The sequence below is a fragment of the Chiroxiphia lanceolata genome, chromosome 4 (assembly GCF_009829145.1).
Source record: "Chiroxiphia lanceolata isolate bChiLan1 chromosome 4, bChiLan1.pri, whole genome shotgun sequence".
NCBI lineage: Eukaryota > Metazoa > Chordata > Aves > Passeriformes > Pipridae > Chiroxiphia > Chiroxiphia lanceolata.
The window spans coordinates 55,453,466-55,470,185 of NC_045640.1; the positions used below are offsets into that span (position 1 = coordinate 55,453,466).

At 38.1% G+C, this 16,720-nt stretch overlaps 1 protein-coding gene across 1 annotated transcript in view; it reads right to left on the minus strand.

Annotated features, from left to right (window-relative positions):
* Positions 1 to 16,720, minus strand: part of CCSER1 (coiled-coil serine rich protein 1) — a 641,015-nt gene that overhangs the window by 375,650 nt on the left and 248,645 nt on the right. The window contains exon 6 of the mRNA XM_032686628.1: positions 4,569 to 4,779. Within this exon, the coding sequence (XP_032542519.1) occupies positions 4,569 to 4,779 (211 nt within the window). The remainder of the gene's footprint in view (positions 1 to 4,568; positions 4,780 to 16,720) is intronic.

Consider the following 16,720-nt stretch of genomic DNA (forward strand, 5'->3'; position numbering starts at 1 on the left):
CCCAGTGATATCTGACAGACTAATTGCAGACTGAGTGGTCTCACTCTGCCCCCCTAATCTCAGGCAGCTCTCAGGGCCAGACTCACAGCAATTTTAACCTCATTTTCCACATTTCTCTTTTTTCGTTTTTTTCAAGTGTAATCTAAAGACACTGTATTGGACCCATTAAGTTTTAATGACAGCCACAGACAGCTGTAATTTCCCTCAGTAAAATAAATGATTAATTAGAAAACACAGTATGCAATGTATGTCCAAAGTGACTTATTCCTATTGCTAATTGTAGGAATTAGCTAAAGCTCTACAGCCTGCATGCTGTTTTGCAGAGCTCCAAAAAAAGCATGGGCATGCACTGAATAATTTATATTCTGAATTACACAAACATATAGACAACATATCTTAATTTTCTAGATTAGCAACCAGTAAGGTCACTTCTGATAGCCTCATAAAAATATCCAAAAGTAGAATTATGTAGTTGATAAACCATGTATTTCATAAAGAATACAGGGAAAATATGACCTGCAGAAACAAGCCTAAAGTATGGAACAGCATATTGGGGAAAAAAAGTGGCAGAGATTAAGTTAAAGAGCAGTTCAGAGCAGAAAGGCCTGTCTGAAGTCAGAAAGTTGAGAATCCATTTCTCAGGAGTGGGCAAACCTACCAATGTTATCCATCCAACTCCCTATTTTTTTCCTTTTTTCTTTTAAATGAGAGGAGTCATTACTGACAAAAAGGTCAACACTGATTAGACTTTGAAGGGGGAAAAAAAATTCCAAACCAAAACCCAAACAGTTCAATAAACATCAGAGAGCTGGAGAGAAAAGGGAGGCCAAGAACTACTTGTAAATCACAGGCAGGCTACACGATAGTTTGTATTGTCTTCTAGGCTGAAGTGGCTTTTATCAAGCTGCCCATGATGTTAATCTCTAGTAATACTTTTTCATGAAATGATGCAGCCCACAAGCCTTCGTTATGCCATTATTGCAGATCTGTCTGTTAGAAACGGAACTGCCATGAGAAAAAGCTGCTGAAGGTAATTTGAGATATTTTCTGGTCCGCTTGGTGGATTGCCTAGTTTCCTCACTTGCCAGGGTCCTTCAGACTATCTTCAGCTTTGTTCAATGAAGTTTTCAAAACACTGGGGGACAATCTGCCTTATGAGACTGGCATGGCCAAAACTATAAAGAATTATTAATAGACATTTTCAAGGCTTTTTCACTGAAACTGAAAAGGTAATTAATTCTCTTAATTAAATGATCATTCATTAGCCTTTTACTAAATAACATTCTCAATCTTGCAAGTTACTGCCATGTCTTCAATTTCCATTTTCAAGATAAGACTAATAACAAGCTAACTCATTGCTTTATAAATCTGCAGCACAGAACAGCATACATTGCATGCAGTTTTTCCATTTAGATTCTTCAATTACAAGCAACTGCAACAAAAAAAAAGCATATTTTACTAGCTAGTATTACATTTTGGCAAAGAATAATTAAATTATTCTTTAGAAGCGGTGTTCAGTGCTTAAGAAGAAGGATTTTATTGAATAATAGGGCTAATATTTTAACTCAATTAGCATGTTATTTTTCAACAAAGAGGTGTACACTACTGTGATTCCTTCTTCTATATCAGCTATAAAACAGAAATACTGCAGCCTTTTTTCTGGTGACCCGTGTAATTTTCCCCGTGTAGTTTCTATGCTCTGTATGTTTTAAGTGGATGAAAACATGACATATTATTATTTTTCTAAATAATCTTAATTTATCCTTTTAAATAAAATATATCACTTCTATACCATATAAGCTTGCGAGAGACTATGGTTCACTACATCTAAAAATATTTGAGCGTTCCATGGTAAGGAAAAAATTTTTCTTTTATGTCTTTTGTTCTGTACTATTGTGAGTTTGATTTATAATACTGGTTGGGGCAAAAGTGATTTCTGGATGAAGAAATTACATCTAGTTGCAATGGAAGTAGGGTATCTTCTCCATGGAAACTGTCTGCTAAATATGCTCAGATGACTTATTTATCAGAATCTTCAATACAATATTTCAATTTGATGGGATTATATTTTCCTGTAATCTTTCACTAATAATTTAAAAGTGACGTAAATGCATAAATGTCTGTATTTCTGAAAATAATCAAGTTCTGTCATTTCAATATAAACTTCTAGTATATTTCAAGGTCATCTTTTCTTTCGTTGTTCAGACTAGTTACTCATGGTGTTTTGAATCATATTCTGGGTTTGGATTAATTCTTACTAATTCTTAATAACACCTGCTGTGTAGTGGATGGGTTTGTTAACTATGAAAACTGTGCAAAAGTAATTATATGTTTCAAAAATTAGCACATGTATTTACATCAGCAGAACTGAAATATTGCACTACATAATAAAGAGCTATTTCTCATGTGGGGATACTAAGAAGTACACTCCCATACCATTTTACAGCATTCTTCATAACTTTTCTATTGCTGACATTACATCAGCCATTCATTGAAAACTGAAATAGAAATAACAACTCAAGGCAACAAAACTTTTCAATAATCATCAGATTGGTGATTTCATTCTGGCCAAGTAAGAAGTTTTTCTAGTACATAGCTAAGAAAATGTGTAATTCTATCAAGATATTAGATCTCAAAGGTGCTGATAAACAGCGAGTTAAATTCCAGCACATCTAATATGGAATTAGAAAAAAGCCATTTTGATTTCATAAGGCAAGACAAAAAAGAAAAGCAAAGGACAAAGACACACTTTGTAACAGTCAGATGGAGAGATGGAAATTATATGACACAAAGGAACAAGTAAGCAAAAGACTGAATGATTAAGATGACAAACTAAAATCAGTGAGTTACATAAGGAGAAATTAGTAAGCGGAAATGAAATTCCATCGAGTTGCACGAAGTACCTTGTGTTTCTTTTGTGCAGATCAACTGGTGAATTTTCTTAAAGATGAAGTAGTATAAGGTACAACATATATCCATATAGAAAATAACAGTAAATTCTTAGACAAGCTGAATCGAACCTGGTAAGTTAAAACTAAAATTCTTATGCTTACCGTCATGGTAAAGAAGAACTTTTCTGAGTGTAATAGAATTATTCACATTAGAAGCAACAGCGAACGCTGCCAATGTTACCACCTGAATGTTACAACAGCTATGGCATGTATTATCATAATTCTTATTATTTCTTTCCAGATAAAATGAGGTTATAAATCCTTTAAATTCACTCTGTATTCTGACATTATATAAGAAGGAACTGATGGAGAACTAATGACTTCAATTCTGGATTCAGCAAAACAGGAGTGCATTAAGAATCCCAATAGCACACATGAAGCTTCTAGAGAATCAAAGGAAACTGGAAAGAGGCTTGCCATCCAGCAAAAACATGTGATTTAGGAGGACTGATTGAAAAGTATCATGAGTAAATGATAAACATAGTTTATCAAACAAAAGGCTGATAAACCTTTTCAGACAGAGCAGCAGTTGGTTGAATTTAGATACAGATGACCAAGAAGTGAGCAGTAAAAAAACCCTAAACTTATATTTGGTCTTTATTGTATGATGAAGCTGACTGCAACAAGAGAAATTCTGTTCACATCATAGGGAACAAAATACAATGATGTAGTCAAATATTAGAATGCTTACCCAGAGACAATATGGAAATGCCATTTAAAGTACCAAAAGTTTAAGTGGGCAAGAACCTGAGCAACCTGTTCTGAGCTGGCTTTGTTTTGACTAGAGGAGGGGGACCTCCTCTCCTTCAGAGAGCCCTCTGAACCTAAATTATTCTGTAATTCTATGAACTATATAGATAAAAACAAACCAAAAAAAATATCTTTCTTGCAGATCTCAAAGATAACACACACTGCAATTCACAAACATGAAGATAAAAGTTTGTAATACACACCTGAGTCAAGGCTCCACAGCTGGAAAATACCAAAAAAAAAAAAAATCCAAACCAATAATAATTTGATTTCCCTAAATTTCTAAAGGGAAACAGATACAAAATAAAATTTTTAAAGCAACACCAGCAGTCCATATGGGAAGCAGGAGAAACCAGCAGGACAGGACAAGACGTGATTCTTGCAACGGTTAGGAACGGCCTAAAAAATCTGATTTCAGACATCATTTACAGACTCAAGCTGGTAAAATTATAGTACTCTTAGTTAAGAGATTTTTTTTTTCTTAACATCTCTACTCTAAATAAATTACATGTGACTTCATGTAATGGTTAACAAATGCAGTAAGGAAACTGAAAAGCCCTAAAATACTGGAAGAAAACCATACAACATATTTTGATCTAAAGCAGTTGGTCTCTCCTGCCTTCTTTTTGCAGCTCAAGAGAAGCTTTACACTTTGGAAGCCAAGATGGCAGTATCAATTAAATTCTGTTATAGTATAAGCTTCCTGACCTACACCATGTTGAGGCACAACTATTTATACTTCTGCATCAATTCCATATATTCAAGACATATTAAAAGGTATAAAGTCATAAACTTTACTGACCCTTTTCTGCTGCTTAGCTCATTAATGCTGAAAGATATTAATCTAACAAATAAGTGGGTGATTACCTCTTGAAGAACCCTCTTCATTTTCAGAAGCAATGTCTTTACAGCTGTGCAGTCTTGCAGCATCAATCTGAAGGGCAAAGATTCAATGCCTCCACCTTCTTCTAGACCGGTGAAAGGCCACTCCATGGATGGGCTGCCAGCCAGCTGGCTAACACGAGGGTACCTGGCTTCTGCTTGGTCTACCTCCTTTGACAGCTTCAGAGATAGATTCCTTACAAGAGAAAACAGAAAGATCAACACTAAAATATGAAAAAGAAAAAAACCAACTTAATAATTTGGGGGGATTAGTTCCCTTGAGTTTAAAGATGCATAACACATTCACTTTTCGAGCCTGCTAGCGTGAATGGCCTTTATAAAGTACATATAGCCATATGGTGTTAGCAATAAAATACACATTTATAAATGTACCATATTCTACAGGAATTGAAACCATGCTCTATCTCATGCCCTTCAAAAGAAAGCCATTTTCTTAAAACAAAATATCCTATGGGCAAAACTGCTACAGGCCCATTTTATTTCAGTTCAGTTTCATGAAAAAATGAATCTGTCATGCACTTTCAAAAGCTAAATCAAATCACATTCTTCCATATGCTTTGACTTAGAACTCAAAAAGAAAAGAAAACTGAAAAAAAAACAAAACCAACTCACTTCTGGGCTGGTGTAGTGACTTAAGATGAACCCGCTATTGTACAAAATGGAATTTGAAATTTAACTAATCTCTACTCACTCTGAAGTTCAGTTATTACCAAAGCTACATAAGCAGAACATGAAATAAAACATTAAGTTGTGGTTGAGAATCCATTAAAGGCACAGAAAGATTCAGAAATATTTTGATGGCCTTTGGAGGTAATGAAAGACCATTATTTTGCTGCATACACACTCCCTTCCTTTAATATCAGAGTAAGTTATGTACAAGACTTTCCCATGATGAAGAAAGTGCAGCAAACACCAACAAGATGGTGAGGGGGGCTGGAGTGCACACTAAATGAGGAAAGGTTAAGAGAGCCAGCTTTGCTCACTCTTTCAAAGAGAAGTGAATCTCATTGCTGACCAGAGCAGCGTTTCCACTAGGAGGGTTCAAAAATTATGGAGCCAGGCTATCCTTAGGGATGCACAGTAATAGGATGAAAGACAACAGACAGAAGATAGAATACAGGAAATTGTGACTAGATATAAGAACTTTATTTATTTACTGACTTATCTTTTACCATGAGGATGGTCAAACAAAAGAACAGAGGCTCAGAGATGCTATTGGACAACCACCCTTAGAAATATTCACACTACGGTAGGACAAGTCCCTCAGTAACCTGCTGTATTTGGAACAGCTTTTAGCAAGAGCTTGACAGAGAGACCTGCATAGGTTCCCTCCCACCTGTATGACTCTGTGATCTAGAGGTCAGAGATTCTATCTGCCACAGTCAGCCCGAAGTTTAATAGTAGAAAAACAGAGGTTGCTTGACATTTTGGTGGAAGAGAATGTAACTAAAAACAGTAAGGGTTTTTCTGGCATGAAAGCATTCACAACTTCAATGCTGCACCTATTTGGTTCTCTGACCAGCAGGGGAAAAAGGACAAATCTGAATGGAGAATAAATCTGAGAATGTGGCCTCACCGTGCAATAGTAGAATATAATTACTACTAAATTATAAAGTGTGGTAACAGCAATGCATGACACCCATGTTCATACTAAATTAATTCAGTACAACTAAAGATGTTAGCATAAGTGGTGAACAAAATGACAATTTTTATTCATTTAATGGATTGTTCCAATTTTCTGTTCCATTTGAATTTTCATGCAACACAAAACTGATTCTGCCATAATTTAGAAGGACAAAGAATATTTTTTACATTAAATTATCCTTAGTTAGTTTTGTTTTTATAGGATCCACATACAAAAATGGATGTGATTTTTTTAAGCAACTCCAAATGCTATACAAAAAAAATTGGAAATTAGAATACTAGAACTATCTTTTAAGGATGGTTCATTTTCATATTTTGCAAGCTATATAATACGCAGCAATGAGAATATGTTTTATCAAGCAATGTACCACAGGGACCACATATATGGACAGATACTCATGCCGGCCAATGGAACTAAAACTTTTATTTAATCTAGGCTTTTCAAGACTCTCCTAAAAAAACAAAATTAGTCTGTTTTAATTTTTAAATGCGCTGCAACAACTTTGAGTGGAATATTTTGCATCCTTTAAAACAATAATGTGAGGTACATGGTAAAGTTGCTTTTGAGTGAAGGATATTAAGCCACTGCTTTTTCATAACCTCTACAGGCATCCTAAAAGGGTAACATCCTGGCACTGAGAAAGGACCAGTTAAAGACCTACTGCCTACCAGAAAGAGTCTTTTACTGCATATCATCAGGAAGAAGAACCTGGTATCACCAGACATACCAAGCTCCCCAGCGACAAGGACATAAGCAGTACTCTTGGAAAACTATCCTCCTCTCTTATATGGAAGAGATAAAGTGTTTATGTATAAGCTATAGATGCACTGGAGATACAGCAATTCTGAATTTCAAATAAAAAAAATATCTTTGATTATTTTGGTGAGCTTTATGTTGCCATCACACCACTCAACACATGAATTTACTATCTTTTCAAATACAGAATCTTGTACTAAAGTATGAAAAGTACCATAATAACATATTACCACTCACAGTCACAAGAGTTTAAAATCTAACTCAGTTGCTACTGAAAAATAGTGACTCAAGAGCTGGTATACAATGAGTATTCAGATAATGTAATCCTTTCTGATAGTCCAGAGGTACTTTAACTGATTTGTGACAGAAAACCTCTTCACTGTCTGATACAACTCATTCTACTTGCTGCAGAAAAAAGCTCCTTTTAAATACATTTCAGAACTGATCTTTCATTAAGTTCATTATTAACAATATCCAGGTGGTCTGTTACAGGATTATTACAGTAATCCATTGCAATTCACCTCAATGAAGCAGTATAGATTTAGGAGGGGGAAAAGAAGTTCTTAGTAAATTAGAAGTTTTACTTTATTAGTAAAACACCTCTTAACCTCTGAAGTTGGAGGAACTGGTTCTTCAACTAGTAGTGCAGGATCTCCTTACAGATGGGCCAGCGCCCTCCACCTTCCAAATATGTATTTACTGTAATAAAAACATTTCAGAGGCAAATGTTATCTGTGACAAACTGTTAATAAAAAGCCTCAAAAGTTCTATTTTAATGACTAAAGACAACTATTTCCTTTAAAGAAAAAGTATTTCCTTTAATTCTGTAATATTATCAATGTAAAATATTTCAGAAAAGCAGTTTGGTCACTTTTAAATATGTGGTTCCTGTCTGAGCTCTAAATTTGCCTGACATACACTTAGGCTATGTTCCCACTTTAATAAAACCACACCTGAAAACACTCCTGGGTACTGAAAGTCAGTCAGTCTCAAAACACTTCTGAAATTGTTTGAGCCAACCCTCACTCTTTCAAATGATTCCCTGGCATGGTTTGGTTGCCACTACAGGAAAATTGGATGGAACCACTCCATTCTAGAGGATGTCAGTGGTGCCGATGTGCACTAAAGTACCATCCTATGTAGATGCCACCTCAAATCTCTAAGCATGGCTATCACAGAATATGCTGAGCTGGAAGGGATCCAGAAGGACCATCAAGTCCAACTCCTGGACCTACACAGGACCATCTCAAGAGTCACACCATAGGCCTGAGAGTATTGTCCAAACTGTGCCAGGGTTGGTGCTGTGACCATTTCCCCAGGGAGCCTGTTCCAGTGCCCAGCCACCCTCTGGATGAAGAGCCTTTTTCTAATATCCATCCTAAACCTCACCTGAAACAGCTTCAGGCCATTTCCTCAGGACCTGTCACTGGTCACTCTCATTTCTAATTGATAAAAAATCCAGAAGCTACAATACCCATGTTTAGTAAAATAGTAGTGCCATTAGGACAGATTTCTATTTCAAAAGCAGTCTTTATTGAAACAGTATGATAGCATTAAAATAATCAATCAGTGACTTTTAGCATTTTAACAGCCTCTATAAATCTAATGTAACTGCATGTTTACTGAGAAAGAGACACAGTTATGCAGCTCTTTTGAAAGCTTCTTCCCACGAAGAAAGTAGAACAAAACCAACGTTATGTCAAAGAATTTTTAAAATATTCTACTAAAAAGAAAAGAAAAAGTAAAGAAAAAGTAAAGAAAAGGAAAAAAAAGGATAAAAAAGGGAGAGAAAAAGAAAAGAAAGAGGACCCAAAGATAAGGATTTGCAACTTGAGCTCGTTTAAGTTATTCTTCTTTCTTACTGATCCTCAGATCAATGATTTGAAGAGCTTATGGTAATTTGAACTTCACTTACATAAAGATCCCCAGATTATGTGGACTTTAATCTTCTTAGTTTTCATCCGCAGTGCTCAAGATGTTGCTACAGAAGAATTAGCCTAAACTAATACAATTGGTTCCCCTGAGTCTGCTTCTCTTGATACCAGCTTAACAGAAGAGAACCCATGTAACGCTGTTGGCATCAGAAAGGCTCTGCAAGCAGAGCAAAAGACCCCAGACTCTATGGGAAGAGCGGAACATACCTTCTTTCCTCCCTGAGGACTTATCTTCTAAAGCAAGGTCTTAGATAAAGCCTTAAATCACTTATTTCCAGTGTTTGAGTGTGCAACTTTATATGTTTATATTCCTAAATACAGATATCATGTGTGTGTGTGTATATATATATGTATGTATTTTTATAGATATATATATATTTACATATATTTATATATGTTCTAGAAGTCATACACACACACTCATATATAAATACATAAAATTGATCTTCATAAATATTTCAGAAGAACTAAAAGTTCTTATTTGTCCATAACTTGGCCCATTAGAAATATATGACCTTTTACATTAGAAGAATGTTTTTAGTTCCACACAGACGTTATATTCTGAAATCCTTTCTCATACAAATCTAGAGAGCCTTCAATCCACACATCTTCCTCCTATCCAGAATTTTCTGTTTTCTCACCAACAATAAAGAGATTTTTCCTCCTTTAGAAAAATCACTAATTCCTATTTAGATAAATGTCCTTCAGTTGGACCATGTCAGGCACATCAGAGAAACTACTTCTGAATTTTAGAGAAAAATCTGTCTACCTCAAATTCTTCCAAAATTCAATTCAAAGCACTCTGTGGCTCTCTTAAAATGATGAACATTACCTGTCAAACCCTACTATCATCCCAGATTGAATCTTAATCCCTGAGTGATCTCTTACTAATCTCATCTAGTATGGACGCATGTTCTATCCCAACCAGTTTAGAACTGAAATGTATGGACACATTTTGGAAAAAAAAAAAAAAAAGAAAGGCCTCTCACCATATCTAGCAGAACTGAGGCACAGATTTTTAAAAGGATGTTCCTAAATATTCCAGTGGGTACATAAAATAATGCACTGCTGGGTGCCTAAATGTTCTGAAGATCTAGTCAAGGAGGATAAAAATTGGCAAACTCCTCACTCAGGTCTGAAAATGCAGCCTTTGCAATACTGAGAAGATAAAAAGGTAATCAGAACATAAACACTTGGTTAATTACCCATATTAGCATTCTTTAGCATCAAAATTTATACCTCTATCTCACACAACTCTGCATTACTTCTGTTCTAACAGAGAATGCTTCAGAAGCTACAGGGATAACATCTCAGAATATTAAACATCACTGTGTCATAAGGTACACTTTGTTTGACATTTTACAGCTTTTAGAACTAGGTATCATTTACTGGTACTCTGATGTTATGATTTTTCAAGGTCAGCCTTTTAGAAAAACAGTGTTCAGTATCTGTCACTATGAAACTCTCCAACCACACAGGAGTGTACACACAAACTCGAATGGCTAATGCTGCTGTAAGTTAAGCAACTAGTAGTGTCTTCCAGTACAACTACTTTTCTCTCTCAGGTTTATACCACAGTCATCCTTTGGGCTAGAATCTGGTGATCATGAACTATGGCATCAAATTAAAGAATTAAAAAAAAAAAAAAAATCCCTCCATCTTTCAGGTGCAGGTAAAGTACAGCTGATATGGGCATGTCAAGCATTTCTTTCTCTAAATTCCACAAGAGTCAAGCTCTCTGTTTATATCCCCTGATCTAGCATGCAATAGCACAGCACTTCAGATTTCAGTCCTTTTCTTCCTCTTGGAATCTATTAGGAAAATTTAAATGTGCTAAAGTAAGATAATTCAAACACTATAGAGCAATCAGATACTGTTCAAAAAATAGCTACTTGGGAAAGACCAGTGGGGTTTTTTTGCTTTCAAGTACTAACAGTGCAGTAGTAAATAAAGCATTACAGACAAACCAGGAAAAGTAAATGACAATGGCTGGGCATTGAGACTTTGGTACTTTGAGTATTTAAAAATTTTTATTACTCCCTTCTCCCCCCTTCCCCCTCCAAAAAAACAAGAGCAGGAGATCACTCTTGAAACTACGGTCAAATTAGTATACAAAATATAAATTTTAGCTTAATTATGCACACAAGCAAGCAGTAACTCACAACACATCTCTGGCTGGGATACAAACAAAAGAAAGCATTCCTGTCCCTGTCCATTGCAAGGGAGTTGGAACTAAATGATCTTTAAGGTCCCTTCCAACTCAAACCATTCTGTGATTCTTTTATTTGGACAAAAGATAAATCCATCCCCAGTCACTGCAGTGGTTGTAAACACTACTTCTGATGGGACACTGCCTCAGTAAAGATTAAAGCTAAAGGCACTTGGTGTTCTCTACAAATCTCACTCCAAATGCACTCCACGGAAGTGACCGACTCAGCTGACCTGGGACTACAACCACAAAAACTAATCCATTAATGACAGCCACTGAAGTGTGCCCAGAAAAATTCACAGTATTGGGGAAAAGGAGAAATAGAAACCCGTTTTGGCACTGTCACCTTCTGGATCAAAGCAACATTTTTCTTCACCTTTGCTCTTTGATCTAAATGCTTGAGTCTTGCCTTTAGGAAATGTGAAAATGGAACATAAAACTCTCGAGTTTTTGTAAGGTTAAAAATAGTTTAAAAAAGTTGGAAAATCACAATGGATATCGGATACGACAACCGTCTTCCAAAAAGCACAAATGAAAGCACACTCCTTTCATTCAGTTACCAAACTAGGTAGGTTCCATTAATTAAAATCAAATTGTCAAATACTTCTGACTACAGGTCAGTATTTTTTGCTAACAAGGCTTTTCAAACTTCTGCTCAAAATTAGGTACATTTTAAAATGGAAAAAAAAAAAAGAAAAAAGTATTTTCTGTGCCTAATAAGAAGCTACTGAACAATTGCATCTAAATTCAGAGGATACATCCAGCTACTTTACGTAGCAAATTTGATTAATACGTCAGGAGGAAACTGCAACTCTAAAACCCATCCTATTTCATTATCACATAAAATAGTTGGAACCTAATGTTAACATTAAAAGAGCCTTTATGTTAAATCTTCTTTTATGCCCAATAAATGAAAGCACGTGACAGATTTAGGGACATAATTTATGAAGAAATCCAGAACATCTAGTAACTATATATCCATTCCTAAAAGACAGCAATCTACTAGAGGGGTTTTTTTTAATGCTTATATTGTATTCTCCTATAAGGTTTTTAGGAAACATTATGGAAGCCTGATCTACACAAAAGAAACAAAACAACATGAGAAATCCAGCACCAGTGCTAATTAATTTCTCTAGTGAAATTTGCAGACAAAAATGTCCTCACACAACAGTTGCAAATAATCTGTTTTCTTGACGGGTAATGGTGTCTATGCATGTCCACATACATATTGTTTATATCATCAAGGAGACCCAGAATATCCTCGGTTGGAAGGGACCCATGAGGATCACCAAGTCCAACCCCTGACTCCACACAAGTCAACCTGAAAGTTAAACCATGTATCTAGGGAAGCTGTGGAACTTACAAAAAAGAGTAGTGTTTTCAAGCTAAAAGCAAGACAGAAATCTTCCTCAGTCCATTCACTGATGTAAAATCTGTTGTTTCATAATCAACATTGTCAGGTAGATTTAGATAAGAAATAATAAGTAAAAAAAAAAGTTAAGAAGTTAAATAACATACACTTTCTGGCCTCCAGCCAAAACTGATCATAAATAAGTGTATAGAACAGAATAAATTAACTTCCTTTTAGTATAACTGTGCAAAAGCTATTCCAGAACTGTAGGTCTAACACTTGAAGTTAAACCTTTAGCTCTATGAACAATGCCAGGTACCAGTATGAAACAAACAGCTCACATTCAGATGTACATCATCTTAAGAGTATGAGAGCTTCACAAGCCCAAAGATTTCCCAGGAATCACTGACCTTCCAAAGGTTCAAAACCTCACTTTTTCCCTGGAATATTGCACAGCTCAAGCTACTAACTTACAAAAACTGTCACTGGCATAAACAGAGTCAAATAACTTACTAAGAAAAATTTCCAGCTGTACAGGGGGATGAAAGCTTTTAAGTTATGGGATCTTTCATGTGTTGTTTCCTTGGGAGCGTCCTCTCAAACAACCAGAGCACTTGTATTTATTCAAAAAGGTTTCACTTACAAGGCAGGTGTTGCAATGTCTGCACTTGGAATTTAATTAGTGAAATTAAACCCATCCAACAGCATATGCTCAATTTTTTAAACAAAGGCATCAGAGACCAAACAAAAAGCAAGCAATAAGCTAATGAATGTGTAAATTAACCTAATTGTTTTGTTCCTACATGACATAATCAATCACTAAGTGCCACAGCAGAAATGTGTTATTATATGATATGGTAAAAGTAGCCCACCTACAGGAGATTTCTCTGACTTTTCTGATTGTAAATAACTCATTAAAATAATCAGAATATTTAGTTTGATTTGACTAAAGCACTGCAGTAGTGTTTTTCATACTGCCCTTTTATAGAAGAAAACATTTCTCCTCCCTCCTTTTCCCCGTAATGTGGCCTGCTGTGAAAAAGTAAATCTAATGAATCCGCAAACTGAGGCCAGAGGCAGATGCAAAAGAGACGGTTTCTGTTTTGGTTAACTATGAAGGACCAAAGCTCAGAACTCTGAGACATATTGAAGTATCTCTAAACATTTATTTGCACATCATCACACAGAAGGAAGTAGCATGTTAAAACTTCAATACTAGCTCAGCTACTCCCTGCTTATAATATTTTTGTGTTGATGCAATGTTACTTGATATATAAGTGCTCACAAATTTAAGTCCCATCAGGAGCTTCACTCTCTCTACAATGCCTCATCTCTCTTCACTTTCATGTGTTTTAATGTTGTTTTTTTAGACTATTGTATAAAAATTCAATGTTTATTTCAATTGTTCACTTTCTGGTTGTTACATTCTCTAGTTTAGGGACTTAAACGGCTGCTGGAGCTGCACGCGGTTTGCTGGAGGTCTCCTGGGAGGCGAATCAGCTGACTAGGGGGCGGAACCCAGCCCATCCACGAGGGATTTAAACGGCTGCTGGGAGAGCCATCCCTGCAGTGTGGCAAACAGGGATGTGGCACAGGAGAGGGCAAACAGGGACGTGGCACGGCAGTTAGCAAGGCAGTTCGCGCAGGAGGGGCACAGCCACCTCCCAGCTCTCTCGGGCGAGCTTTTCTCTTTTTTTTTTTTCTCCCTGCAACTCAACTAAAGCCAGCAATGGTTTCCAAAAAAGCGAAAGCCATTGCTGCTGCTGTTATCACAGGGGTGTGTTCACACAGACAGAACTCCCCAAGAAGGACACCAGGACGGCCGCAGCTGTTCAGGTCTCTGGCTGTGCAGTGTTTGAGCCTGGCGTTAGTACCAGGGGACAGTGTGAGTGGGGTCTGTGTACGCTGCGAGCAGGTGAATGATTTGCTGTGCCTGGTGGCAGAGCTCAAGGAAGAGGTAGAGAGGCTAAGAAGCATTAGAGAAAGTGAAAGGGAAATGGACTGGTGGATTCGCACCCTTTCACCCCCAAAAGAAGTCCAGCAGGAGACAATGAAGCCCTGCCCCTCCTGCCATCAGGCAGATGGAACAAGCCAAGTAGATGGGGGGGAATGGAAACAGGTCCCTGACAGGAGAGGTAGAAGAATCCCCTCCCAACCCCCATGACCTCCCCGGGTGCCCTTAAAGAACACATATGAGACCCTGGACCCAGAGAATCAGGTAGAGAACAGTCAAGAGGAAGATCTATCTGGAGGGTCTCCTGGTTGTACCCTGTCTACCAGATGGATTACAATCACAGCTATAAAGAAAAAAACAAGGGTAGTTATGGTCGGTGACTCCCTTCCAAGGGGAACTGAGGGCCCTATATGTTGACTGGACCCATCCCACAGGGAGGTCTGCTGCCTTCCTGGGGCCCGGGTGATGGATTTTAGTAGGAGACTCCCTGAGCTAACTCGGCCCTCAGATTATTATCCATTGTTGGTAGTCCAGGCTGGCAGCAATGACATTAATGGAAGAAGTACCAGGGCGATTAAAAAGGACTTCAAGGCGCTTGGTCGATTAGTTAATGGGACAGGAGCACAGGTGGTGTTTGCCTCAGTTCTTGCAGTAGCAGGGATGAACAAGGAGAGGAGTAGGAAAACTCATCAATAGGTGGCTAAAGGATTGGTGCCACCAATGGAATTTTGTTTATTTTGACCATGGGGCAAACTCCATGGTACCTAGTCTCCTCAAATCAGATGGGCTTCATCTGTCTAGGGAGGGCAAAAGGACTCTAGCCATAAGTTGGCGGGGCTGATCATGAAGGCTTTAAACTAGGTTTGAAGGGGGAAGGGATTGAAATTGGGCTCTCCAGAGAGAAGCTTAAGGGTGGAAAGCCCCAGTTAAGAGTGAAATCAGCAGCCCAGCTGAAGTGCATGTACACCAATGCACGCAGCATGGGTAACAAACAAGAGGAGCTGGAAGCCATCGTGCAGCAGGAAAGCTGTGATGTAGTCGCCATCACGGAAACGTGGTGGGATGACTCGCATGACTGGAGTGCTGCCATGGGTGGCTACAAGCTCTTCAGAAGGGGCAGGCAAGGTAGGAGAGGTGGAGGAGTGGTTCTATATGTTAGAGAGTCTCTTGACTCTGTAGAACTTGAAGCCAGTAACAATAAGGTTAAGTGCCTCCACAGGCACTCAGGGGGAAGGCCAACAAAGCTGATATCCTGGTGGGAGTCTGTTAGAGACCACCCAACCAGGATGATGAGGATGATGAATTATTCTACAAGCTGCTGGCAGATGTCTCAAAATCGCCAGCCCTTGTTCTCATGGATGACTTTAACCTGCCGGATGTCTGCTGGGAACTCCACACAGCAGAGAAGAGGCACTCTAGGAGATTCCTAGAGCACAGAGAGGATAATTTCCTGCTCCAGCTAGTAAATGAGCCTACCAGGGATGGGGCCCTACTAGACCTTCTGTTCTCAGAGAGGGGCTGGTTGGAGATGTGGTGGTCAGAGGCCATCTGGAGCACAGTGACCATGAAATAACAGAGTTTTCAATACTCAGAGATGCAAGGGGGGCCATCAATAAAACCTCTACACTGGACTTCTGGAGGGCAGATTTTGGCTCTAATCAGCTTTGTGTCCGTCCTCTGGACCTGCTCCAACAAGTCCATGTCCTTTCTGTGCTGTGGACCCCAGAACTGGATGCAGTGCTCCAGGTGGGTCTCACTGGAGCAGAGCAGAGGAGCAGAATCACCTCCCTTGCCCTGCTGGCCACACGTTTTTTGATGCAGCCCAGGATACAACTGGCTTTCTGGGCTGTGAGTGCACATTGCCAGCTCACGTCCAGCCTCTCATCCACCAGCACCTCAGAGTCCTTCTCAGCAGGGCTGCTCTCAGTCCCTTCATCCCCCAGTCTGTACTGATACTGGGGGTTGCCCTAACCAAGGTGCAGCACCTTGCACTTGGCCTCATAATTAAAAGAGTAAAGTTAACATGCCTAGGATTAAAAAGTTTTTTTCTGTCTGGACCTGTAATTAGATATGTAATTAGTCTGGAGTGTCTCAGCTTTAGACTAATGTCACAACTTCAATACAATATACAACAGAACATACTGTGTTCAGAGGTGGTCTCTGTGCCTCATTTGGATGGATGGCCTTCTTAAGGCTTGCACAGAGGTGTGAATACCCATCTCCTGAAGCCATACCTCTTTTCCCAGCATGGGCCAAGGTGAATGCTA